Here is a 24372-nt window from a genome sequence, read left to right as displayed (position 1 = left end):
ACAGTCTAGTCTGTCTACAGTAACACTATAGTAGTCTTTCATATAAAAAAGAAGGCCATCTGGTATAGAACCGATATTGACAATTGAAGATAACTACAATATGCCCTCAACATTCGACGTACATGCAAACTGGGTATTATTCATCAAACCTCTGCCCCAGGCAGAGCAGATCAAAAAAAGTAGACAAGAAATGGATTAGACTGCCGCGGGACCTTCCAGACGTGCCAGACGAGACTCCAAGTCGCGCACCCATGGCTCGACAGTTTCCACGTTGGAGCGGAGAGCAGCTTCGCCCTGCTGCATCTTCTCTTCGACGGTCGTCAGACCTTCACGCCACTGCTCGATCTCCGAGGCCATCTCGGCATGGCGCTTTTCCAGCTCGTTGAGCGAGTCCGCGGCATGGGCTGCGCCGGCGTGGCAGGCGCGCAGAGAGCGCAGACGCTCGAGGACACTCGGGAGCAGGGGGTGCAGGGACTGGATGGTTGGGAGGGTGGTGTAGAGGGCTTGGATCTTGGCGGCATGGTCGTCGTCGGTCGATGCTTCTAGTGCGGGAACGACGTCGGCGTCGGAAGTTGCTAGACGGGCGTTGTGGACGGCCTTTGCGGCCTCGAAGGCTTTTCTGCGGGCTGCGGTGAGCGCCTCGGCATCGGTGGTCAGCTTTCGCACTCGCGTGGAGAGAGCTTCCAGGTGTGGGGTTGTCATTCCTGGCGCGGCATTGGGCACTCCTGGTGTCGTGGCTGCTGGGCTTGTGCCGACGAGAAGTCCGGTGAGTGCTGACAGGCGGGAGGTGAGTTGGTCCAGAGCTGGGAGGACTGATCGCGACGTTGAGTCGTTGATGCCGTCGGCGATGAATGGATTGGAAGTACTGGAGACACCGAGGGAGCTTTCAAGAAGCGCTAGGCGGCTGTCAAATGCTGCTGCGTGAGAGAGGATCCCTGCCGAAGAGGCAGTTGGCGCCTGCACTGCCCTTGGTGTATCCCCCGAGGATTGTCTCCTTACGTCTGTAGCAGGGCGAGTCTCAGGCCTAAGCTTCTGAGACAGCAAAGCCGCAGCCGAGTGCGATGAGCTCGCTGCACCTCGCGAGGCGTGCAGATTATCCAGAGCGCGGCTTAGCTCCGCAACGCCATCACCTAGGTTCTCTCCTGGGTTTTCAGCTTCAGCATCTGGGCTGTCGGTTTTGTTGGTCATTTCCACCTTGAGATCTTCGACCTCTCTCCGTAGCCGCGCAAGCCTCCGGTCAAGCGACTCGTCCTCGCTATCACTCAGGTCACCAACCTCCTCCACCCCGTCCTCGCGTCTGCGTCGACGGCGGCGGCTGATGCTCTTGCTCCGGTAGGCCTGCCGTTTCATGGAGATGCTATCTGAGAAATTGACGTCGCGGGCGTCCACGGCCGCGCCCATGAAGTGCAAACGCGCCTGGTCGGGGTTGACACCCTCGCGGTCGATATCGGAGTTTGAGCCTGCGTCATCATGGTCGGAGTCTGTGCGGATAGTAGTAGTCTAGATAGGATCAGTGACTGGGCCCGCCGACGTCTCTTTGGTGTGGAATTGGCGAACTCACGGGCAAGGTGGATGCTTCATCGGTCAAGTCGGGGGTTTCATAGATATCTGGGGATGGGTCCTTGGTCACAGTCAGTAGAAGCCCCGTGGATATCAGCCAAGAATTCTCACTAGATCAGGAAGACCGGCATATTTCTTATTGAACGACATGATTGGATTGTAGCTCTCGAAGTATGTAAACACCGAGCTCTCCTTAATCACATGTACAGTCATCAGATCATGTGACTTCTAGCCTCGGATTCGAGAATAAACACATGCTTGAAGACCATTGCTTAACCAAGACAACTATATATTAGGTGACATTGGAAGTTCCTCTATTTTCTTCTTTTTACCCCTTGAAGTTCGAATTTTTCTTCTACTGACCAAATTGTCCTTTCATTGCTTACCACTTCCCCCCGCCATACCCGCATCAACCGGATACTATACATCAACCTTCAAGATGGCCGCCCCTGCTGATATTACTATGCAGAACCTGAATGGAAAATGGGAGATGGTATGCTTAAATAAAACAAGCCATATAACAACATACTCATGTATCACAGGACTCAACCCATTCTAACCCGACAGACCCTATCCTATCTCTGGTATGCACTCCAAGCCCTAACCTTCCGGCCTTCCGGGTTACTCGAATATAACAGCCAAGAGTTTCACAACCCCTGTCACAATATTCCCTGTCACGATACTCCAATCATACAATACATAATCCAAATCACAGCATAACCACAATCATTATTATCCCCTGCCCTACATATACCATACCATACATAAACCCCATCCAACAACTCAACCCCACTAACAATCCAAACAGCAAGGAGTGGGCTGGCTCATTCGCAAGACTCTCTCATACGCGACAGTGACAATCTACATCACCCAGTACGCAGACAGCGAGAACCCCGCGCTCATCCACGTCGACGCGCAGCAAGTAATCACAGGCGGCATCCAAGGCACCAAGGAAGAGCGCCGACTGGACTGGGAAGAGCGCGAGCACGTCGACCACATCTTCGGCAAGCTGAAGGGCCGCTCGCGCCAGATCGCCGGCACTAAGAGCGAGGATGGTGCTGTGCGCCCTGTCCTCGAGGTCCAGACTAAGGCCGGCTCGCCTGAGGCTGACGCTAAGGTGCTGAAGTTCCTGATTGGCGAGACTCTCATTGATGGGTCGAAGAGTGAGGGATTCTTGGCCGAGGAGGGCGAGGGCGTGTTTTTGCAGAGCTTTGTGCAGAATGTCGAGTCTGGGTGGACTGCTGAGCAGGTTTGGGGATTTGAGATTGTTGATGGCGAGAGACGCCATACTCGTCGTGTTGTTGTCGTTAAGGATGGGAAGGTTGCTTCTGCTAGACTTGTTTACGCTTTCAAGGAGCGTAAGGTTGCCGAGTAAGATGGTCTTGTTCTTGCTCTTGCTCGTGTGTTGAGTATAGCCTTGTATTTTCTAGGGCTTTCAGTTTCTTAGTTTTCTATAGACCATAGGTCAATATAGCTTTCAACCTGGCCAATGAGTTTAATGGTAGTACGTACTAGGGAAGTGTGAGTTTGATCATAGACATGCTATAACCTTATAGATCGTTTCTTCATGGAAAAGTCGTTTGCGCAAAACTAAGCTTTTCCCCTTTTCTGCTGTCTGCCTAGAAAACTAAAGAAGTGGAGAATACGTATATCTAAAAAAACACATCTGAAAAGACTACCAAAATGACTTTGCAAGGCCGCATAAGCGAGTATGCGATTGTAATTCTGCATACACTGTTCAATCTGCAATCCATGTGCATACTCATGAATTTCGTGACATAAAAGCATATAATTCAGATACATTCATTGGGATCCATAAGGCGTATGTTTTGCCTAACAAGAAAAGACAAATTTTTTTCATGCGAATGACCGGCTAAAGGAAAAGCAAGAAAGCAAGAGGCATATACCATATTTATGAGTGAGTGGGCATAACCACGTTAGCCTTGGTGCTGATCGCATCCTCGCTCTTCCAAAGGCTGGTCACAGTCTTCTGCTGAGTGTAGAACTGCAAGCCGGGCTTGCCGTAGAAAGTGTTGGCACCGCCACCGGCAATACTCTTCTTGTTACCGGTGAAAGAGAACATGGGAAGAGGGACGGGAATTGGCACGTTGATACCGAGCTGGCCAGCCTCGCACTCCTTCTGGAACTTGGAGGCGGTCGAGCCGGAGCGGGTGAAGATGGCGGCACCGTTGCCGTATTCGTTGGCGTTGATCACGTCAATGGCGTCGTCAAGGGTCTCGGCGTTGAGGCACACGAGAACAGGACCGAAGATCTCCTCCTTGTAGCACTTCATATCGGGGGTGACATTGGTAATAATGGTTGGGCCAACCTGCGGAGGCACAATTAGTTTGAGATACATATATGAGTATCTGTAGTAAGACTTACAAAGTTACCGTTGGGGTAGTTCTTGGGCTTGAACCCACGGCCATCCAGAAGAATGGTTGCACCCTCTTCCTCGGCGCTAGCAATCAAGTCCTCAATACGCTTCTTGCTCTCGGGGCTGATCACAGGGCCGAGGTCAGCACCCTCCTCGAAGCCACCGTCCACGATCAGGGCCTTGGCCCGCTCGGCAATCTCAGGCAGCCATTCCTTAGTCTCAGCAACCATAACACAGGTGCTCAGTGCCATACAGCGCTGGCCAGCAGCACCAAATGCAGCACCGACAATGGCGTTAAGAGCCTGGTTCTTGTTGGCGTCAGGTAGGACGGCGGCATGGTTCTTAGCACCCAGATTGGCTTGCACGCGCTTGCCATTAGCAGAACCACGAGCGTAGATATATTCGCCAGCACGGTTGCTGCCAACAAAGCTGATAGCCTTGATAGCAGGCTCATCAAGGATGAAGTCCACAGTGGGGGCGGCACCGTGGATGATGTTAATGACACCCGGTGGGAAACCGGCCTCCTTGGCAAGCTCTGCCAGGATCATCGCGGCACCAGGGTCCCGCTCGGATGGCTTCATGACCAAGCAGTTACCAGTCACGGTAGCGACCGGAATACACCAAAGGGGAATCATGGCAGGGAAGTCTTGGTAACAATTAGCATCCATGTGGAGGGATTGAAAGTGGTGGGCAACTTACTGAAGGGGCAGATAGCGGCCACGACACCGAGTGGCTCGCGGTAGCTTCTTGTCTCCATATCCTTGGCCACCTCCAAGACTTCACCGGTCATCTGGGTGGTGATACCACAGGCGGTCTCGGCAACCTGAAGGCCACGGAGAACATCACCCCTGGCGTCGGCAAAAGTCTTACCCTGTTCGAGAGTAATGGACGCAGCCAATCGGTCCCAGTGGGTACGGATGAGGTTGGTAAACTTGAAGATAATCTGCTGTCTGGCCATGATGCTGGTAGCCCTCCAAGCGGGGAAGGCCTTCTCGGCCGACTCCACAGCGGCCTTTAGCTCCGCATCTGTGCTCTGGGGGACACGGGTGACCAGATTGTTGGTGGCAGGATCATGAAGATCAATCCATTTAGATGCCTTAGATGACACAAACTCATTGTCAATGAAGTTAGCAGTGTCAATTGGGTTGGCAATCTTTTCGTGGCTTGTTGGGTATTCAGTAGCAGTGGAGACGGCCGAGGTTGTTGCTTGGACGAGTCGCTGCGCTGTTGCGTGCAAGCGGCGAGTGGCAGAGAGTGATGAAGAGGGGACGGCTACTCTGCGGGAGACCAGACTGGCGAGGGAAGAAGTAGTGAGAGATCTGGAAGAAGCAGCTCTGGCAGTTACCGACACCGTGCGGGGAACTGCGCGGACGGTGGGGATGGAACGGGCAATTGACCGACAAGCAGCCATGATGAATTATAGAGAGGTAAAAGCAGTAGAATTAGAGAAAAGGACAAGTCACAGATTAAGTAGAAAGAGAAATATGAAGACGATCTGGGGGTGCCAGGACCTCGGGAATGATATATCTATGGCTACCCCGACCCCCAGGCCCGAGGGAAACCGCCTTAGTCACAAGGGCGGTCCACGGGTATTCCCCACGTTGTAATGTGAACCCCCAGATAAGGTAGCTTTTCGGCGGTTTCAGCCAATGAGGAGTTGCAAATTGGCTCTTATATCGCCGACACTAACTGGGGGGCAGTTATCGATTGCATCTATTCTTTTTCGGGTGCGTACTAGACGTTGTAGGCAAGGGATCATAGCGATTTAGGAAGGCATTTCCCATTTCAAGCTTTACTTTACGTCTCCTATATCGGAGAGGGCTAAGTCATAGTCATGACACTGTGAAAAGGCAAGGCGGTTCCAAGAAAGAAATAAAGTGAATACCGAGTAGAAATAATAGAGATAATCAGGAGTATACAAATCGGGCCTCCATTCAATGTTTCATGGACCTTCACCCCAAAAACATCGGCCAAGACACAACAAGAAAGGGATCACTGCGGTAACTAAATGCAAATCTCTTCGCTGGGTGGGTAAAATTCTTTTCTGCGTATAATTGTTTTCAATCATCGCACTTACTCGGCCGAGGATCGGGTGGTGCGCTTGGTGGCACCGCCCTTGCTAGTCTCAGCGGAGGAGGTGACAGCCTCTTCCTTCTTCTCCTTGGGAGCACCGGCGGGCTGCTTGCCCTTCTTCTCGGTCGGGGCGGCAGGGCTGCTAGCACCAATGGCACCCACAATGATGAGGATCATAGTCAAGAGGAGCGCACCCAGGCCACCAGCCACCTCAGGGAGGGTCTTGACAGCGTTGATGGGGTCCTCCTTGGCCAGATCAACGAAGTGGTTGACCTTCTGGCGGACAAAGGCAACAGGATCCTCCTGGAAGGTGACAGTGGTATCCTCTTGCTTGACCTCGGGCTTGGGCTTAGAAGCCTCCTCCTCAGCCTCCTCGATGGGGAACTTGACATCGAAGGTCTCCTGGCGGAGCTTCTCAGCATCCTCAATGGAGTGACCAATGTAGAGGTTGTCGAACAGAATATCATTCTGCATGGTCCAGATTTCGAAGCCAATAGCGCCCATGGGCTCAAGGTTGGATGGAGTCTTATCCTCAAAGTAGGCGGGGTTCTTGATCTTACGGGGGGCCCAGACACCCTTGTAGGCAGGGTTGTCGATGAGAGGGGCCTCCCACTTGCCCTTGTACTCGGGGTTCTTGATCAGAGGGCGGGTCCAAGGGCCACAGCCAGAGACTTCGGCACACTTGGGGTTAGGGACAGTGGGAGCGAGCCAGTCTCCATCCTCCTCGTCATCCCAATCCTCGGGCTTCTCAGCCTCGGGGTCGGGGATACTCTCGGGCTCATCCTCCAGCCAGTCGGCGGGCTGGGTGGCCTCCTCATCGAGGATCTCGAAAGGAGCATCTTCATCCCAGTCGGCGGGCTTGGTGGCTTCGGGGTCGGCGATCTTAATCTCATCGACCCAGTCGGCGGGCTTAGAGTCCTTGGGATCATCAATCTCCTTCTCAGGGTTGACGGGAGGGTTGAAGTCCTCGAGGAGGCTACCGTTCTTGGCAGAGTCGCCATTGATCAGGATCTCAAAGGTCTGATCGGGGTTGACGATCAGGGTGTAGAGGGAGGTGACCTTGTTGGTGCGGGCCACGGGAGGAGTCTTGAGGTGCTTCTCTTCGTACTCGCCGGTCTTGGGGTTCTTGTGGCGGAAGATGAAGTGAACCTTATTAGTGGCACCGCACTTGTCAGGTCCGAACATGATGACATAGGGAGTGGCGTTGGAGAACTCCTCCTGGTGGAGCTTCTTGTTCTCTTGGAGAAGCTTAAGGTAGGCACCGCCGCAAACCAGGGAGTCTAACACAGGACAATTCCAGTCAGCATATAAGATCTCGAACAAATGTAGAAAGGCATAACTCACTTTGCGGCTTGACCTCGTACTGAACCACCAGGGTCTTGCCCTTGTTGTCAATCTTATTCGGGAACTTGGCGGAGATGGCATGGTGGGCAGCAGCGTTCTTCACGACCAGACCCTTGTCTCCCTCGATACCCTTGAAGACGGAGGGCTCCTCAACTGCCCATTCACCAACGTAAGCCCACTCATCCTCAGACTTGTCATCCTTCTTTGCGTGAGAAGGCTTCCACCGAGACTCCCAGTCGTCTGTGAATTGCTCCAGGAAAGGAGCTTTAAGGCTAGTAGGCTTGCGGGAGTTAGCAAAGTGAGCGAAGAGGGAGCGTTTCAGATACATACAGTGAAGGTAGGCTTTTCAATGACGGTGGTATCCGCAGTCTCCTCCTCCGCATGGGCGTAGCCCATGAGGCTGGCGGAGGAGACCAGAGCAGATGTCAACGCAGTGTTAAAGCGCATATTGTGAACAACAAGTAGAAGGAATGAAAGTGGAGCACACAGCACCAAGTGAAGAAAAGAGGAGATGTGGTTTTATAGAAAGGGCAACACTGGGGGGAAGGTCCAGGTGGCCTCTTCCCTAAGCTCCCCAATCGGGACTAGGGCGTGTACACACGGGTTTCGATCTTGTTCTACAGTGATTGGACACAAATAGTTGCTCGGAGAGTATATGTGTTATTATTGGTTTTATGTGCTGTTCATCAAGCTAATAGCGAGTCATGTATTTATTGATTTTTATTGGATTTTTATTTGATTCAATCCTATTTTTCCCTCCCAACGCTAATAAGTGAGGAGGTGTATAAATACCCGCAGTTATTGATCCTTGATGGTGTAAGCCGTTCATAGGTCGCGGAATCTATAGGATTCTTAAAGAATTCCTAAAGGTGGCCCTAACAGGAAGCAGAGCACTCTAGACGCTAGTCTGTCTATTCCGACGCTAAAATGAATTAGAGCACGTCTTCTGGTGACAGCAGACCTGGCGTGTCTTGCTAGTTAGTTAGTTATGTGCAATTGTGCAGCGACATTACTAAGCATGTTTAGCAAATTTTGACTAGCGCCAAACTATGAATAGTTAAACTACACTTGTCATTTTAGTAGAGAACACCAAACACCGACTGATAGCAATTGAGAAGGACCTGATTGGAGATGCAATTAAGCTTCCTACATTTAAATATCGCAAGTGTTTTGATATCAACATTAAGCTGCAAGTACAATTCTAGAAGAGCTGTTCCTTAAAATGGCGTGCTGAATATGTAGTCCCCCGCTCCCGAGGCCAAACGTATTGGTTACTCAGCACTCTCGTCGCAAACCTTGGAAACCTCGTGGCTCACCAGAACAATAACAAATTTGGTTACTTGCAAACTTAGGTCCTCTTCCACCTTTATGAATATCTACCTGAACCAATGCTAATATGTCGCAGCCCATCATGTGCACCTCAGAGCAAACCGTTGCGCCGAACAATGACCACTTGGTCCAGTCTGATGACCCCGAACACCCCGCCAACCTTATCCCCGAGCTCTGTCGCAAATTCTACAACTGGGGATGGGTTACCGGCACCGGAGGTGGTGTAAGCTTATACTTGCAAGGCAAAAAAAATTTCAACGGTGCCCCGCTGATGGAAAAGTAGACATCGATCCGCCAAGGCGAACACATCTTCATCGCTCCGTCCGGAGTTCAGAAGGAATTGATACAACCTCACAACATCTTCGTGCTCCAATGGCCGACCCCCAAGTACCCTGCCTCGGACCGCAACTACATCCGCAAACCCCTCAAGCTTAATCCCTCCGCCTGTACCCCACTATTCCTGACTGCCTTTGAGCATGGTGCTGGGTGCTGCATCCACACTCATTCGCAATGGGCGGTTCTGATCACTCTGTTGGTGGAGCGGGAGAAGGGCCCGGATGCTTGTTTCGAGATCAGCAACATTGAGCAGATCAAGGGTATTCCCCGCGGTAAAGGAAAGGGCATGCTCGGGTTCTTCGATACTTTGAAGATTCCCATTATTGAAAACACCGCCTTCGAAGAGGACCTCACCAGTGGTTTGGAGGCAGCCATGAACAAGTACCCGGACACATACGCGGTTCTTGTCCGGAGGCACGGAATGTGAGTGATAGCAACCTCCCTCCATGTGATACTGATGTATACTTATCCTGGTTCCTCCTGCAGTTACGTCTGGGGTGATAACACTGCCAAGGCGAAGACTCAGTGTGAGAGTCTGGATTACATCTTCCAGCTGGCTGTGGAAATGCACAAGCTGGGCCTCCCGTGGGTCAAATAGATATTGCGCGGTTGCTAATGACCTTTTAAATGCCGATGGTGATTTGAGCGGGGGAATCGTGGATAGATCATCCCGACATTAAGAAGCTCCAATTGAAATGATGTGACGTGTTGAGACATGGGACATTAAAATGTGTAGAGAGTATCGGGTACTGGCATCCAGTGGGTTGTATTCGTCATGAGCATAAATAAATAGCCCCCAGATCAAAGAGTAGTGCCAATGGCAAAGAGTTGAAGACGAAACACCACATGGGGTGGACTCCAGGTCTTCCAAGGTTGCCCGGATCCCGTGAGTGACTAAGGATGCGGATCGGCCTCCACTCCAACCAGCTCCCTCTCCAACTCCATGCACCCTCTAAGCTCCGATTGAACTGACATTAATCTTAATTTGTTGATTCGTCTTCTCGCCGTTGTCCCATTCTCTTCGCTTTGATCTCATACCGGTAGCAATGGATCTCGATTCTGGAGATTCCCCGTGGGGCGGTAGGCAATCATCATACCACAGCTCTTTGAATCGCACTCTGATTTATGATGCAGATGAGCCTTCGCGGTTCAAGCACAGCGACGGCCCCAAGCCCGGCGCCGAAGAAGGTGGTATGTTTTATCTGGCTTGTCCGCTCTTTCCACGAACTTTCACTAAGCGCACTCTACCACACAGCAGCTGCAACCCCCGCGTCAGACAGCTCGCCCGCTGTCCAAACACCAGGAAGACGAGGCCCCCGAGGGACGCGCAAGATCAACGCACAAGCCACTAAACTAGAATCCATCGATGATTCCGTCGACCCTCTCGGTCCATTGGGAGAAGCGCCCGTCGAGGACACCCCAACACCCACAGATGAGGCACCAGCACCGCCCCAGAAAGAGCCTTTCGCCGGACGGGGTGCACGACCACTTTCATCTCCCTCCCAGGCATCTGGAGTGGAGGCAGCAGACTCGGCCAATTTGGAAGAGGAGAGCGCGGTCTTCCGAGGACCCCCTCCCGTGCAACCACCGGTGCAAGCGGATGGACCGAAAAGACAGACGCAGCCTAGCATGAGCGTGGAGCAGGCTGCGAAGCCGACTTTCCATATCTATGTCGGAGATCCGCACAAAGTGGGAGATCTGACAAGCAGTCATATTGTGTATCAAGTTTCGACAAAGGTAATTAGACACACTAAAATTTACAGTGGAAAAGGAAAGGCTGACAGTACTTTATGGCTAGACAACTTCTAAGGCCTATCGCCAACCCGAGTTCACCGTTAGCCGTCGATACCGTGATTTCCTCTGGCTCTACAACTCCCTGCACAGCAATAACCCGGGAGTGGTCGTTGCGCCTCCGCCCGAGAAGCAAGCAGTTGGCCGGTTTGATACCAACTTTGTAGAGTCGAGGAGAGCTGCCTTGGAACGAATGCTCAACAAGATTGCCGGCCATCCTATTCTTCAACATGACGGCGATTTGAAAATTTTCCTAGAAAGTGAAGCTTTCACCGTTGATGTTAAGAATAAGGAAAACAGAGAGCCTGATATTGGCCCAAGCAAGGGAATGCTGAGCTCCTTTGGTATTTCTGTTGGTGGAGGAACTAAATTCGTGGAACATGACGATGTAAGTGAATCGTTTCTGATACATCGGTCTCGCCTGCTCACCTATAAATAGTGGTTCCACGACCGAAAAGTTTACCTGGATGCATTGGAGAACCAGCTGAAGGCTCTATTGAAATCAATGGATACTGTGGTTATACAACGAAAGGGACTATCCGAGGCCGCAAGCGACTTTTCGAGCTCGTTGCATGCCTTATCCGCCGTCGAGCTGTCTCCCGCCCTTTCCTACCCATTGGAAGGCCTGTCCGAACTTCAGTTGCGCATTCGGGAACTTTATGACCGACAGGCGCAGCAGGATGTTCTGACGCTTGGAATCACGATCGATGAATATATCCGTTTAATTGGAAGTGTCAAGTTGGCTTTCACGCAGCGGCAAAAGGCTTTCCACACCTGGCACGCAGCAGAGTCCGACCTACAGAAGCGCAAGAATAACCAAGACAAGCTACTCCGCCAGGGAAAGACTCAGCAAGACCGCTTAAACCAAGTCAACGCCGACGTTGCAGATGCAGAGCGCAAAGTGCACCAAACGCGGCTGCTCTTCGAAGATATGGGTCGTCTTATGCGGAACGAACTACAACGGTTTGAGAAGGAGAAAGTGGAGGACTTCAAGTCTGGCGTGGAAACATTCCTTGAAAGTGCAGTCGAGGCTCAGAAAGAGGTAAGTTCTCGCCAAGTCTTGGTGGTTTTTTTCATCCAGCTAACCCTAAATACAGTTGATCGAACTCTGGGAGACATTCCTTCTGCGTCTAGATGCTGGCGAGGAAGGACTTCCGTATTATGTACCCCCCGAGGTGAGCGATGCACCCGCTCCGGCAGAGCCCACAGATGAATCGGGGCTACTGGCCGCTGAGGATGACGCTTGATATGCCTCAGTCTCGGGTGCTGTTTCCCAACCCCGGAATTAGCACCGTTCTATCTCGTCTTTTGTATTTATTATGGGACAACCCTTTCGCGATGTTTGTTTATGCCATGCTGCAACTGATGATGGTCCTCAGCAAGCTGGGGATCTTTGTGTTTTTCTTCTATTTCCACTGCACTTCGAATACCACTGTTCGCGTATTGTGGCAAATAAAATCATTATCTACCCTAGTCAGTTATACTGTCCTAATTCGTACATCTTCCTCTGGCCCTAGACCGATACCTACCATAGACCACTCCATCAAGCAGCCACATGCCCACGAGCTGAGTACCTTGCGAGATACTGCTGAGGTGGGGTGATGAATGCTAATGCGTGTTTACTTTATATTGTATCATTTGTTAACAAGACTCAGGTGTTAGTCTGTGTTAGAGATAATCGGCTGTGTATGAATAGTCACAGTATATAAGGACCACCTGGGCAGGTGCTCCCAAGACCCATGGTAATAGTATAGACTTGACAAAAATATAGCATGGATGAGAGAAAAGATGAATTCTTGGTATAATACAGCAGGCTCATACCAGACATATGTATATTGTACAAGATCAAAAACACAGGAAAAGAAAAGAAAACATAAAAAAGCAAAAGAAGATCCCAACTCCCATCCAAGCAGTCCAAAACAGAACAACCTGATTCAACCCGGGACATCCAAAGCCCACTATTTCTTAGTGAACTTAGGAACCTTCTTCTCAGGCGGAGGCGGCGCCTCATTCTGCCCGAAAGCACTAATCAAATCAAGCAAGTTATCCTCCTCCTCCTGCTCCGCCTTAGCAGCAGCCTTCGCCTCGGCCTCGGCCCGCTTCGCAAGAGCAGGGTCCTTAGCCGCAAGAGAGTCCTTAGCCACCTCCTCTTCCGCTGCCGCAGCAGGCGCCGCGCTGGCATCATAGCTGCGGCCGAATCGGGCACGGAAAGCCGCCAGACGACCAGCCTCGTCTTCCTCGACGTTCATCAGCTTGCTGCTGGACGGGTTCCAGAGGATGGAGTTGCGTGTGTCGCGCGTGGAGCGGTAGATCGGGGCCGGCGAGGTCGTGCGGTGCGTGAAGGTGCTGCCGTCCGAAAGCGTGATGAGCTGTGTAAAGGTGTAGGGGCGCTTGGGGCGGCGGAGGAGAGTGGCGTGTCGGCATTGCGAGCAGATGAAGGTTGTGCCGCTCGTGGGTAGTCTTGTAGGGAGGATGGTGGTTGTTGAGTTGGTGATTGTGACCGCTGTGCGGCGGAGAGAGGTGTGCATTGACATGTTGTATAAGTTGTTTCGGAAATGCCGATGCAAATAACAAGGAGTATTGTCGAGGTCGGCGGAGGTTGACGGGGCCGCAATGCTATCGGGGAGGTTGCGGAGGTTGCGAAGTTGATGCCATAGCAAAGAAATTATCGCGGGTTACGTAAGCGGGCCTGTTCTTTTCGGGAATTTCATAACTTAGATGTTTGCATGACTTCATATTGCCCTATGTCTCTTTGAGTCTCTCTTTTTTTGCTGTCAATTTAGACATGAATTGGCAGAGTCTTATTATCTGTGACTTTGTGCCCTGCGTGATCCCCTGAGCGCCTCTCAAAGCTCCATCAATTCCAGGCCGACGGGATGAAGCTCGTCTTTCCCGCGCATGGGACTGCTCGGACAGCACTCGGAGGTAGGTTGTCACGATGTATGTCCAATGCTTCTGTCCTGTACTAATAGAAAATGCCAGAACTATCATGCATTAACAACTATACACCCTTGTTCCTGGGAACATCTCTCTCCCTCCGAACCTCTCCGCCTGTACCATACACCAAACACCGATCACGATCCGATCAACGACGATATACCAGCAATTCCACAGCGCCTTCAAAAGAAAATGGTCGAACAGGGAAGCCCAATGCCCCATCCCACGCAGACAACACACCACAACCGCCAACACCCTCGACATCTATATCCGACCAAGTCCGCCTCCTCATGCGGCGAGTCCCATACCCCGTCGCAATCATAACAGCAACCGATCCCTCCGGTTCAGAAAATATAACCTCCTTCCGCGGTATGACCGTCTCTTCCTTCAGCACCGTCACTCTCACCCCGGACCCTGTGATCTCTTTCAACGTGCGCCGCCCATCGGAGACATTGAATGCGTTGCTTGCCTCGCGCCGGTTCCTGGTTCATTTACTTGCACCGAGTCCCGCGACTGCTACTCTGGCCAGGGATTTCTCTAAGGGGAATATCGCACTCGCTTCTATGCTGAGAGGACATGGGGAGTTTGAGTTCGCGGCTTTGCCTACTAAGGACGAGCAGGGATATCCGTCAAGATCGCTTCCTATTCTTAAGCGGAGGGCGGAAGCAATCGCTGTGGATGACGCGGTCGAGTTTCCTTTTGTTTTTGAATGTACCCTACATCCGCAGAAGATTGATGTGAATGATCACTCCATCGTGCTGGGTACTGTTGTTCGGGCGGTTGAGGGCTCTGGGTCTGTTTTGGCACTGGGACAAGACGATAAGGCCTTGAATGATTTACCTGAGCGGCTTTGTTTAACGTATGCAAATACCAAGTTTTGGAAGATGGGGGGTGAACTTTGAGCCATGTCTGGTTTCATATAGATGAAGAATACGGTATCGCTTATGCTATTGGCAAACCATTGTATATACTTGGGAAAACGGCGTTTGGGCTGGATATATACTTTTGATTAGACATGGCATCAAAGCCAAATCGACGACCTATCCACTATGATCCTACAGTAGACATGGAGAGATGAAGATGAGAAATGCTTTCATGATATTGATGCGTCTACGCTTTTGTGAGAGAGAGTATACAAGAACCGAGTATAGAACACTTTTGTTTTTCGGCGTTAGGAACAGAGCTGTCATGTATCTCACTTCGATCGAATCCATATAGTTGTCATCTCATCGCGAGATGCGTGCCACACTACAACGGCCCAATAAACCAGAGCCATCACAGCGCAGGCCGAGAAAGATTGACTAACGGAAGGCGGGAATCCAACCGGACGGAACCAAAAGCACGGACGCACAAAACTTGAGGCCACTTCTCAGAAGACAAGCATGGCGGGTTGACAGCGTGGCTAGGCATGAGACCACAACAGCAACCGCCGAGAGAACTAGTCTCGTGCCGAGTGCGGACTGCCGGTCCCACTGCCACTACCGCCACTACCACTGCCACTGCCACTACCTCGGCTTACTGCTCGCTGGAAAGGGCTCAGGACCGTACGGCCACCTTGATGCAGGAAACCATCAGACCCAGGCCGAGTCTTGGTCTCACCAAGCAATTCTGCTAGGTCAAGCTGGAGAGGTGGCAAGTGGTTCGTGTCCAAGAATTCAGAGCCATATTGGCTGCTGCGAGTGGAGCGGTTGGAGAACGAACGGTCTCGGTGGTTAATTTCTGACCCGAAGTATGAGCCCACGTTGCCGACAGGAGAGTTTGGAAACTGTGGGAGGAAGGGAAGGTCTTGCGATGGGCTAGTTGGATTTGACGGCATCTCGTGGACTGGAGAAGACGAAATCTGTAGTGGACTAGATCTCGCATGAGGAAAGCTAAGACCCCCCATCAGAGATCGAGCGCTAGGTGCAGTGGTCGTAGATGCGTTGAACGACGGACCACTGGTCTCAGGCAGAGGATTGGTGCCCGGCAAGTTGCCTTCGGGTGTGAGAGGACCAGACTCGAGGAGCATTTGCTGTTGTTGTTGCTGGATGGACTGCTCAATTGCAGATGCCTGCTGCCAGAGTTGACTCGTGCGCAGCTGGAAATCCTGCACGGATTGGCTGATGCTCCCGAATTGCTCGTGGAAATTGCTCTCCATCTTTGACTGGTCCTGTTCCCTGGCAAATTGTTCAGCGGCCCGACGTTCTCTCTCATTCAACCCTTGTGCGTTGGCTGAAATGATACGCTCATACTGCTCGTTCACCCGGGTGCGGCGACCCTGGAGACGCTCTCGCTTCTGAACAGCCTGCGTCAATTCCAACTCTAGTGCCGCCACCTGCTGAGCTGCAGCCGTTCGAGCAGCAGCAACCTCTTCCTTGGTCGAATTGAAACGTTCCAGCTCGCGTTCGAAGTCCGCTTTGTGCGCCGCCCACTCTTCCATCTCCTCCTCAGGAACGCTTTCCATGGTGTCGAGTTGTACCTCTAGTACCGCAGTAGCCTCTTCGGTCTGCCGGATGTTTCGTTCAAGTTGAAGCGAACGCTGCTTTTGGCGATTCTCGTCATTTCCGCTTTGGAGGCGAGCATTGAAGTTATCGAGCTCTTTCCGGATTTTCGAGATAACAGCTTTATGGTCGTTCTTCGTCTTTTTCAGACGATTGCGCTTTTCGTTCAACTTTGATTCCGCATTGCTGATAGAGTTCTTGAGCGTCGTTGTGGGGGACGATGGACGGTAGGTCGGCTGTGGGGGTGTCGATACCGCGGAAATGACTATTTCAAGCAATGAGCTTATTGAAAATGAGACGTTGTCTTTTAGCCTGAACTTACCTTGCTCTGTGTCAGTCGTTGAAGGCGTCTTGACACTCATGACACAGATTTCCTCGTCGGTATCGCTTCGTACAAATGCACATGTGTATGCGCAATTGGGAGCAAGTCCAGCAATCTCGCCCCGCCATTGGACAACGCTCGGTCCCTTGGCGTCTGAAACTCTGCATATCGAAGCGGTAGCCCAAAGCGCACCGTTGACGCAGACGTAGAATGGTTCCATGTCTCCTTCCAAACGACCGGCTTCAAATGAACCTGACACCGCGGGGTCATCGGTAAACTCACCCGCGGCGAATTTAATCGAAGAGCTATCCACATCCGTAATCCATATTAACCCGTCGTCGAGAGACACCCCCTGGAGATCTTCCTCCGTCATTGTGAGATTGCGGGCTGTCTTGGAGATAGCCCGCGAATGTTCATATTCCCTCATCACCGTGACTTTTGTACTGGCAAGCGCAGCCCAGAACGGCTGTCGGCTCCGAACCTGATTGGCTTGCCGTCTGCGTTTCTTAGCTGACGTGAAACGATCCTTTCCGTCTTTCAACTGACCATCAGGTCCCACGAAACAAGACGAAACACTGGCAGCAGATTCCAGAGCAGAATCTGCCTGTCCTTGTGATCCCGCAGAAGCCTCCGTATCTCCCCGCTTGCCGGTCCGTAACGGTGTCGGTGACCGATTCTTGGCCATCGAACGTCGCGCCATGGCGGTTCCAGCTTGTGCGAGGATATGCACCGCAAGAAGGCTGCGGAGCCAGCTCGGAGACGTTTGTGCTTCGGAGTGTCGGAACTCAGCGGGTAGCAGATGCGAATATTGGGAGAGAAGATCGGGACTGAGCAGTTTAGCAGAGACAAGATGACCCAAGACAAAGTCCTGGATGCCTTTACTGCGAACAAGATGAAGAAGCAGAACAATTCCGACACAGAGAGCATTGACCCCGCCGTTCTTCCCGGAACCCCCGCCACCCAAGGTGATAGCAACTTGGACATGAGCGAGATCGATGGCAAATTTCTGCGCCCAGTTCCACATGAAAAGGCCCCAGAGAAGTATGCAGAACCCATCCATCGCAATCATTGTCCCCAGAGATGGCGTCCCAGCCGGACCCTGAAAAATATCGAAGTTCGACGACAAAGAACCGGCCGCGGCGCCACTGGGAGGCATGAAAGTCAAGGAGGCGAATAAGAACTGAACGAGGGTCAAGACCATCGGTGGAAGCTGGAGCAAAAAAATCAAGATGGCGATAGTGTCGTACATCGGGCACGATTTGAGGATAGTCGATGCGAGCTGGAGCGGATTAATCGAAGCATTGGATCCGGATCGTTTCGAGGTTCCATTGCGAGAGACATGACCTGCTATGCCACCATTCTGGGCGACATCGCCGTTTTCTTGCGCAGATGTCATGTCTCCACCCTTGCTATGTCCATTCAACATCCCACGCACATTGCCATCTGCCTTCGTGCTATCTCCTCCTTTGCCGGCAACCGTCGGAGATATCAAAGCCGTATCGCTAGCAGACCGTACGGAGGATAGATCGAAGTGAGCGGACGCGCCCGGACCGGTAGCAGAGCCGTTGCCCGAGTTGCCGTTCAGATGGCCGCTTGACTTTTGCTTAGTTAATTTCTTGCCGGGACCGACAAGGCCATTCTCCTGCCGATTGCTCTGGTTCTTCCTAGATGCAGCGGAGCGTGTCATGGACGAGGGAGCCCGAAACCCAGGTCCGAGTCAGCTTGGCGGGATGAAGCCAAGGACTGGGACCAGGAAAAAGGCGAAAACGGACTGAAATTGAATATGGTGGGGGGAAGGAAATGGTGCAGAGTGGCTCGTATGGTAATGAAGATGAGAAAGAAATGGTAAGTAGATGTATAAGGAAAAGAAGAAATGAGCGAGAATGGCAAGAGACGACGCTCTACGTGGAAGCGTGAAGGGGAAAAAGTGCCCAGGTGGAATTGTATGAAGTCGAAAGAAACAGAATTTGGTATTGGTACTGTCATTCAGTGTCGATCACTGGTGCCGTTCGGGTAGGCGGTACCTGGCCTCAATACCATTCGCCACTATGTCACGTCGGTACTGTCTACTTGCGCGACGCCGGATTGCAAATTCAATTAAAGAGCTCCTGGTAATATATTCCCGTGGCTTCTTTGTCGATCTGGAGTTGCTGCATGGAAAATCCCAGTCAATACGGCCAATCCACTGCCAAGCTTTCTTTCTTTGGCCTCTGTATCTTACGATACTCTGGGGCTTATTGACAGGTCACGCCCCCTATATAGGAGCTATACGGCTTGTGGTTGCCGGGTCCTGCAGCGCGGATACCTGCACATTGGCCAATCCTAAGCGTGTTTTCGCTTTATCCAGCCGAGTTTACGATACTGATGTTTTCGTTGCCTCGGCGCTATATAGACTTTCTTCAAAACGGATTGACTAGTGCTGATAAGCTAGTGACGGAGTACCTACGGTATACAGATCAACTTGAAAGCCTGTTCAGATAACCGGTCCCTATTTGCTGTCAACCTGACTGATTGGATTGTCGATCGACCGTTTCTCGACCCGTCTGCTGCGGGGTCAGTCTTGTGCCGGACTTATGATATGTGTTACGGATCCATGGGGACTCGCTTGCGGATGCGCCTGCATGTATGAACACGCAATCCCGAACCTGGAGAGCATCATGGGATTAAGTACGGGGAACTGAAGCTCGTGTGTATCAAAGGTGTGTATCAACAGGGTCGTCCACATTCTTTCTTGGATCATCACATGCTCGGCTATCTCGTGCATCTTCCTGAAGGCTCCGTATCATACGAGTACATGGGTCGGTAGATCTCCAAATGGTGACGTTTTTGGATATATCAAGATGCCTCGTGCAGACTAGATATCTATATACACTGTAAAGAAGATATCCTAAAGTAAAAGACAGAAGCCGTACAGTCTTTGCCAATTCCGATCCTTCCCCTCTTATACGATACCCGGGCTTGGCAACCCTGAAGGGTTTCGTAGATCAGCCACAAGCTTAGTAAAGATCGGCCCGACGGCTGGGCTTGGTGATGGCTTAAGTTATTTTTATACGATGAGCCCTACCATTGTCTCACCTGGAGTATATAGGGTGCACCATCTCGATCACTTCTTTCGCATTTTATACTTCCAGATTTTCAGCCCCAGTTCAGAACAATAAGCTGCATAGGCAATTCTAGACAATTGCAGACACTTCCACTAGCGCGTCCGCCTTGCCTATTTTAGAACCGGGTTTTGCTTGGGTCCGATAAACTTCGGGTTTTCAAGGTCGATCCTTTCGCTTTCCTAGTAATCCCGGCTCTCCCCTCCTGTGGCGGGGTCTTTGAGTCCAGTAATTGCTACGGAAGTGGCTAAACTTGTGGAGGTTTTTAGCCTCTATAATTCATTCATAGTCTAATCAATTGAACAATCTAATCTTTTGTAGTTCATTGAGGCAAATTTGCTTAAAGTTTACTTTAACCGCATGCAGTTAGTATGTATCCTGAAACACTAGGATCCTAACAGCAAATTTATACTCCACAGGTATACACATGAATACTGCCTCTAGTATAGTATATCTCAAAACAGATATGGATCGGAAAATATGGCCCCTATGTGTACTCTTGAAATGTCGAAAACGGAATATATGCATTAGATATCTCTTTCTCATCCAGCAATGACTGTAGAAATGTCAGAGAAAGAAAGCGACATATGAAATGCTCAAGGAATGAACAAGGGATAGATAAGATTCTTCACAATAAATGAAAATGTATACTTTGACATGAGAAATGAACCCGAAGCTCATCTAGGCAGATTCCATCCCCCGCATAATGTTAACTTTAACTTCAACCAAGACTTTGGCCAATCTTGGCCAAAATCAAATTACTACTACACCTAAAATCTTGGAACTACATATGTACCGATATACAGCTGCATGTAGTAGTACCTAAACCATCACTAAAGTCCCCAATACAACTAGACCCAGTATAAACACCCGTCTATGTCTGATCTTCCGAGCACGATAGTCAACTGTCGTATTCATCCTCCCAAGATAATCTTTGCTAAGTAATGGGGTAAACATCGGCGCTGTAGTAAGTCCAGGGTGAATCCTTTCACATTCCAAAGCAACGGTGACGCCGGGGATCGGTATAATAAATACAGACAGCGACACAAGGATTGACGCTGTTTATAATTGATGAACTCATGCGGACCCTGTCATGTGTAGAACAGCGGTGCTCTCATAGGCAATATCCCTAAGAACACAATGTTACCAAGGGAATTTCTGGAGGCAAATATGATTGAAAATCCCATTCGGAATGAGTATAAATGATATGCTACGGTAGCTCGTTTAAAAAAAAACACGCGTTGACATTCCTAAGGCTGTCAATCTGGACAGGCCCGGCCCCGGCCCCGGGGGGCCAGCACCGCATTAGTCATCATGTTATCCCCGCCCGCGGGCACTGGCCGCTTTAGACGATTGCAATCAATTGGGACATTCTTACAACCCAGTATTTAGGTCACAGTTACTCGCAGTGCAATTCCCATTCCGAAAAGCCGAGGGGCAATTACATAAATGACGCAACTTAAGTCCACATTTCTCTCACGAGAGCCCTTGGTATGTGCTCCTAACCCGACTATTATATTCTCAGCTACTTACGGCCTTAGACCTCCCAAGAAGCCAAATGGAAAAGACTAGTCAAAACGAACTACATCGATCCCAATGGAGTCAAGAGAGACTGGGAGTCTGCCGAACGCCAGGTACGATTTTCTAACCTATATGTAAATGCAACTGTAAAGACCTAATCAAATCGTAGACAAGGCCCACAGACTCCCCTGTCGATGGAGTCAACATCGTCGCTTTTCTGAATAATATGAACGGCGCTGAGATCCTGCTGGAGAAGCAATACCGGCCTCCAATCGACCAGGTCGTTATAGAACTCCCTGCGGGATTGATCGATGCCGGAGAGACAATCGAGCAAGCTGCAGTTCGAGAGCTGAAAGAAGAGACAGGGTATATCGGCGTTTCTGATAAAACCACTGGCATTATGTATAACGGTTGGTAAGCCCGCTGTTCGTCTTACTGGATATTAGCTGACTTAAGATACTTGTCCAGATCCCGGCTTCTGCAATGCCAATTTCAACATGGTTTACGTTCAGGTTGACATGTCTCTTCCGGAAAATCAGAATCCAAAGCCTGATCTCGAGGATAATGAGTTCATTGAATGTTTCACGCTTCCGGTGTCGGAGCTTTCGGCTGAGTTGCAAAAGTTGGAGAGTGAAGGGTATGCGATTGATGCACGAGTGGGATCCATTGCCGAGGGGATTGAGATTGCAAAGAGGTTGAAACTTTGAGTTGTTTGACTAGTGGAGTTAAAGGTGGATCTCTGTTTCTGATTCGTATGGTAATGGTTCTTTGGCGAACACCCAGCTGATGTCTGCGGGCGAATAAAATAACGGGTAGATTCAGTGTTGTGGCCCTGGGGAGCAGTTCAATCATGAATTAGGGCTGTTTTTGATCACGGGTTAGATGTGCATGTATGTACATGATGTGACATTCAAACCCGTGGGTTCTCATCCTGTATAATTACACCTGGATCAAGTTCTAAGCCAATTTTGCCCAAATCATTTCTTAAATGAGATGTCGGTTCATCGCCGCTGCTACCATTAATATTATGACCATATCTCCCTCGTCCGAGATTTCATCAGTAGTCAGGTATGCTTGAGGAATGCGTATTTACAACGTGTCAATCAAGGAGTCCCATATAATCCGCTCTTCAACGTTTCCCCCACTTTGATCACTGCGACGCAGACCCGTTATCCTCCACGGCATCAACCCGATCCCAGCTCTCAAGCTCAAGATTCCGAACCCGATTGTCGATCTCAGCTATCTTCCGTCTCCAGTGCTTCTTCTCCTGCTCCTGTTGCTCCCACATAATCTCAAACTGCTTCATCATAAACGGCGGGATATTCTCGGTCTTGCGATTCTTACCGTAGTCATAGACCACGGTATCCTCGAAGCAACGAGCAGCGGGGCGTTGGTGGGCTTCAGACATGATCATGACCTCGAATCGGAAGGCCGATTGGGATGCAAGATGTCCAGATGGGTCTGGGAGCAGCTTTTGGTAAACGGTGATTTTGTCTGGGGATTCCATGGGCTGCGTGATAGTAAGTAAATAGGTCTACTTAGTTGTTTTCCAGTAGTGTGGGGTTTGGGTCTCAGGGATACAGTACAAATTTGTAATCCATCTTGATACTCTTCAGAATGAGCCCGATTCCCGTATTACAAAGCATGTTTATCCATGCTTTCTTGTTTGCCGGATCGATATAATTACCCATATTGCGCGTCCAGTTCACTCGCGCGGTCTCCGCGTATCGAACATAGGTAACGTTGTTGACGTGACCTTGGACTAATTAGTACGGTATAATCCATGAATTGGAGTACTAGTAAATATTTTTTTTTTTAAAAAAAAGGCGGAGCATACCCTATCATCCAGTTAGCTTTAGTCCAGAAATCCAAGATAGCGCATGCTGTAAGCGCACTAGGGGCACGAATGCTCTCACCATAATATCCTAATCCACAACAGTCAGACTTAGCATTAATGACTCTCATCCCCATCGTATATATAGCAATATATCCCAACTCATACCTGTTCTCCCCAGACAACACTATGGCGAAACAAACTACGTCGCTTCTTATCCGTGAGGAATCCCTCACTCCCAGCGATCAATTCCCGCCATTCCTTAGCCAATTGCTGTAAAATCTTGCCCCCCTCGTCAACCTGAGCTGGCTTCATCCCAAACATCAGGCACTTCCCGATCCTTCGCTTGGTCATTGTGAGCCATCGTGGATTGATCGGGGCCGAGTCGGGGAGGTTTTGACTGTGTGCCGAGGCAGTCGCAGAGAAAAGACGACGCCCGCCATTCGAGCACAGAGAAATTGAGACAGATAGCTGCGCTCGGAAGGCTGATCGAGGGAGCATGTTGCGCGTGGTTGTTGAGAGAGACAGTTGCGGTGTTGGATTCGGCGAGACCGCTGTCCGCCGATAACCGATAAACAGAAGCTTGGGGCCGAGGTCGGCTAGAACCCCGCGTGAATATAGTAGGGCGTTTGAACCGAAGCTGTATTGATATTAATCTATAAGTATGTATGGTATAATTACAGAGTTTATATAGTTTCGTACGTAAACGTAAACCCAAGAAATAAAATACATATTGCCCCAAGAACATGGAATATGGTAGTATATGTCATGGAGGCCGCCAGGCACGTCACCGATACACCCGAGGTTTGGAAGCTTCTCAGCCGCCTACCTTTAATGCACCGCATCCCCACCACCCAAGTTGATCCTTCAACTATCCTAGTTCTTGGATGGAACGATAATGGTAAATCTTGAGCTACGTCGACAGGTCATTAACGTCTACAAAGGTATGAAGCCGTATAACTTGGATTCCTTTTCCCTTCAGTCGCAAGCCCGTCATCTGTTACATGCTACATGCTAATCACCCGAGATACAGAGCTTCTGTTCTTGGGACGGGAATACCCTCTGGGCTATCAGTATTTCCGGGATCGTCTACACCGTGCATTTGCAAGTCAGACTCAGATTACCGACGATGAGCAGATCCGAAAGGGAATAGCGAGGGCGGAGTTTGTGAAGAAAGGTGGGTGCTTTCTATGTCCCTGGGATTCATATCCTTTACTCGGTTGCAGGATATTTGCTAATTGTTCAATGTAGAAGTGGAAGCACTGTAAGACTGTTCCCTATAACCCTCCCTTTTTCCCTACCCTATATATCTCATTGTCGTCCGATCTTCCTCGTTCACTGCCTATATTGCTTCATTACAACTGGAA

General features: G+C 50.5%; 13 protein-coding genes across 13 annotated transcripts; 6 read left to right on the top strand and 7 right to left on the bottom strand.

Annotated features, from left to right (window-relative positions):
* Nucleotides 1-195: 195 nt before the first annotated feature.
* LCP9604111_5397 (uncharacterized protein) lies at nt 196-1710 on the bottom strand (the record flags this gene model as incomplete). Its single annotated transcript, XM_039073202.1, has 3 exons — nt 196-1500; nt 1562-1621; nt 1672-1710. 3 exons carry the CDS (start codon nt 1708-1710, stop codon nt 196-198), a joined length of 1404 nt encoding a protein of 467 aa, XP_038928859.1.
* Nucleotides 1711-1999: 289 nt separating this feature from the next.
* Nucleotides 2000-2935, top strand: LCP9604111_5396 (uncharacterized protein; the record flags this gene model as incomplete). The annotated part of the gene is made up of 3 exons (XM_039073201.1): nt 2000-2053; nt 2103-2144; nt 2369-2935. The coding sequence occupies 3 exons, from the start codon at nt 2000-2002 to the stop codon at nt 2933-2935; spliced, it is 663 nt and encodes a 220-aa protein (XP_038928858.1).
* Nucleotides 2936-3472: 537 nt separating this feature from the next.
* LCP9604111_5395 (CoA-acylating methylmalonate-semialdehyde dehydrogenase) lies at nt 3473-5348 on the bottom strand (the record flags this gene model as incomplete). Its single annotated transcript, XM_039073200.1, has 3 exons — nt 3473-3889; nt 3946-4583; nt 4637-5348. The coding sequence occupies 3 exons, from the start codon at nt 5346-5348 to the stop codon at nt 3473-3475; spliced, it is 1767 nt and encodes a 588-aa protein (XP_038928857.1).
* A 662-nt stretch (nt 5349-6010) lies between these two features.
* Nucleotides 6011-7801, bottom strand: clxA (calnexin; the record flags this gene model as incomplete). Its single annotated transcript, XM_039073199.1, has 3 exons — nt 6011-7290; nt 7355-7634; nt 7685-7801. 3 exons carry the CDS (start codon nt 7799-7801, stop codon nt 6011-6013), a joined length of 1677 nt encoding a protein of 558 aa, XP_038928856.1.
* Nucleotides 7802-8750: 949 nt separating this feature from the next.
* On the top strand, nt 8751-9617 carry mde1 (methylthioribulose 1-phosphate dehydratase MDE1; the record flags this gene model as incomplete). The annotated part of the gene is made up of 3 exons (XM_039073198.1): nt 8751-8906; nt 8967-9442; nt 9506-9617. 3 exons carry the CDS (start codon nt 8751-8753, stop codon nt 9615-9617), a joined length of 744 nt encoding a protein of 247 aa, XP_038928855.1.
* A 448-nt stretch (nt 9618-10065) lies between these two features.
* On the top strand, nt 10066-12057 carry LCP9604111_5392 (sorting nexin 1; the record flags this gene model as incomplete). Its single annotated transcript, XM_039073197.1, has 6 exons — nt 10066-10099; nt 10154-10210; nt 10275-10756; nt 10818-11198; nt 11250-11852; nt 11908-12057. 6 exons carry the CDS (start codon nt 10066-10068, stop codon nt 12055-12057), a joined length of 1707 nt encoding a protein of 568 aa, XP_038928854.1.
* Nucleotides 12058-12768: 711 nt separating this feature from the next.
* LCP9604111_5391 (mitochondrial 54S ribosomal protein bL31m) lies at nt 12769-13344 on the bottom strand (the record flags this gene model as incomplete). Its single annotated transcript, XM_039073196.1, has 1 exon — nt 12769-13344. The coding sequence occupies one exon, from the start codon at nt 13342-13344 to the stop codon at nt 12769-12771; it is 576 nt and encodes a 191-aa protein (XP_038928853.1).
* Nucleotides 13345-13686: 342 nt separating this feature from the next.
* Nucleotides 13687-14649, top strand: LCP9604111_5390 (flavin reductase family protein; the record flags this gene model as incomplete). Its single annotated transcript, XM_039073195.1, has 2 exons — nt 13687-13735; nt 13793-14649. The coding sequence occupies 2 exons, from the start codon at nt 13687-13689 to the stop codon at nt 14647-14649; spliced, it is 906 nt and encodes a 301-aa protein (XP_038928852.1).
* Nucleotides 14650-15185: 536 nt separating this feature from the next.
* Nucleotides 15186-18236, bottom strand: LCP9604111_5389 (uncharacterized protein; the record flags this gene model as incomplete). The annotated part of the gene is made up of 2 exons (XM_039073193.1): nt 15186-16492; nt 16550-18236. 2 exons carry the CDS (start codon nt 18234-18236, stop codon nt 15186-15188), a joined length of 2994 nt encoding a protein of 997 aa, XP_038928851.1.
* Nucleotides 18237-21099: 2863 nt separating this feature from the next.
* On the top strand, nt 21100-21878 carry LCP9604111_5388 (uncharacterized protein; the record flags this gene model as incomplete). The annotated part of the gene is made up of 4 exons (XM_039073192.1): nt 21100-21141; nt 21192-21284; nt 21341-21581; nt 21640-21878. The coding sequence occupies 4 exons, from the start codon at nt 21100-21102 to the stop codon at nt 21876-21878; spliced, it is 615 nt and encodes a 204-aa protein (XP_038928850.1).
* Nucleotides 21879-22321: 443 nt separating this feature from the next.
* Nucleotides 22322-22772, bottom strand: LCP9604111_5387 (thioesterase family protein; the record flags this gene model as incomplete). Its single annotated transcript, XM_039073191.1, has 2 exons — nt 22322-22681; nt 22758-22772. The coding sequence occupies 2 exons, from the start codon at nt 22770-22772 to the stop codon at nt 22322-22324; spliced, it is 375 nt and encodes a 124-aa protein (XP_038928849.1).
* A 195-nt stretch (nt 22773-22967) lies between these two features.
* Nucleotides 22968-23506, bottom strand: LCP9604111_5386 (uncharacterized protein; the record flags this gene model as incomplete). The annotated part of the gene is made up of 3 exons (XM_039073190.1): nt 22968-23009; nt 23088-23096; nt 23174-23506. 3 exons carry the CDS (start codon nt 23504-23506, stop codon nt 22968-22970), a joined length of 384 nt encoding a protein of 127 aa, XP_038928848.1.
* A 397-nt stretch (nt 23507-23903) lies between these two features.
* On the top strand, nt 23904-24273 carry LCP9604111_5385 (electron transfer flavoprotein regulatory factor 1; the record flags this gene model as incomplete). The annotated part of the gene is made up of 3 exons (XM_039073189.1): nt 23904-23949; nt 24039-24182; nt 24257-24273. 3 exons carry the CDS (start codon nt 23904-23906, stop codon nt 24271-24273), a joined length of 207 nt encoding a protein of 68 aa, XP_038928847.1.
* Nucleotides 24274-24372: the final 99 nt, after the last annotated feature.

The sequence above is a fragment of the Penicillium roqueforti genome (genome assembly GCF_015533775.1).
Source record: "Penicillium roqueforti strain LCP96 04111 chromosome Unknown scaffold_12, whole genome shotgun sequence".
NCBI classification, from domain to species: Eukaryota; Fungi; Ascomycota; class Eurotiomycetes; order Eurotiales; family Aspergillaceae; genus Penicillium; species Penicillium roqueforti.
Note: the sequence above shows the minus strand (reverse complement) of the source record. Positions and strands in the feature narration are given on the sequence as shown.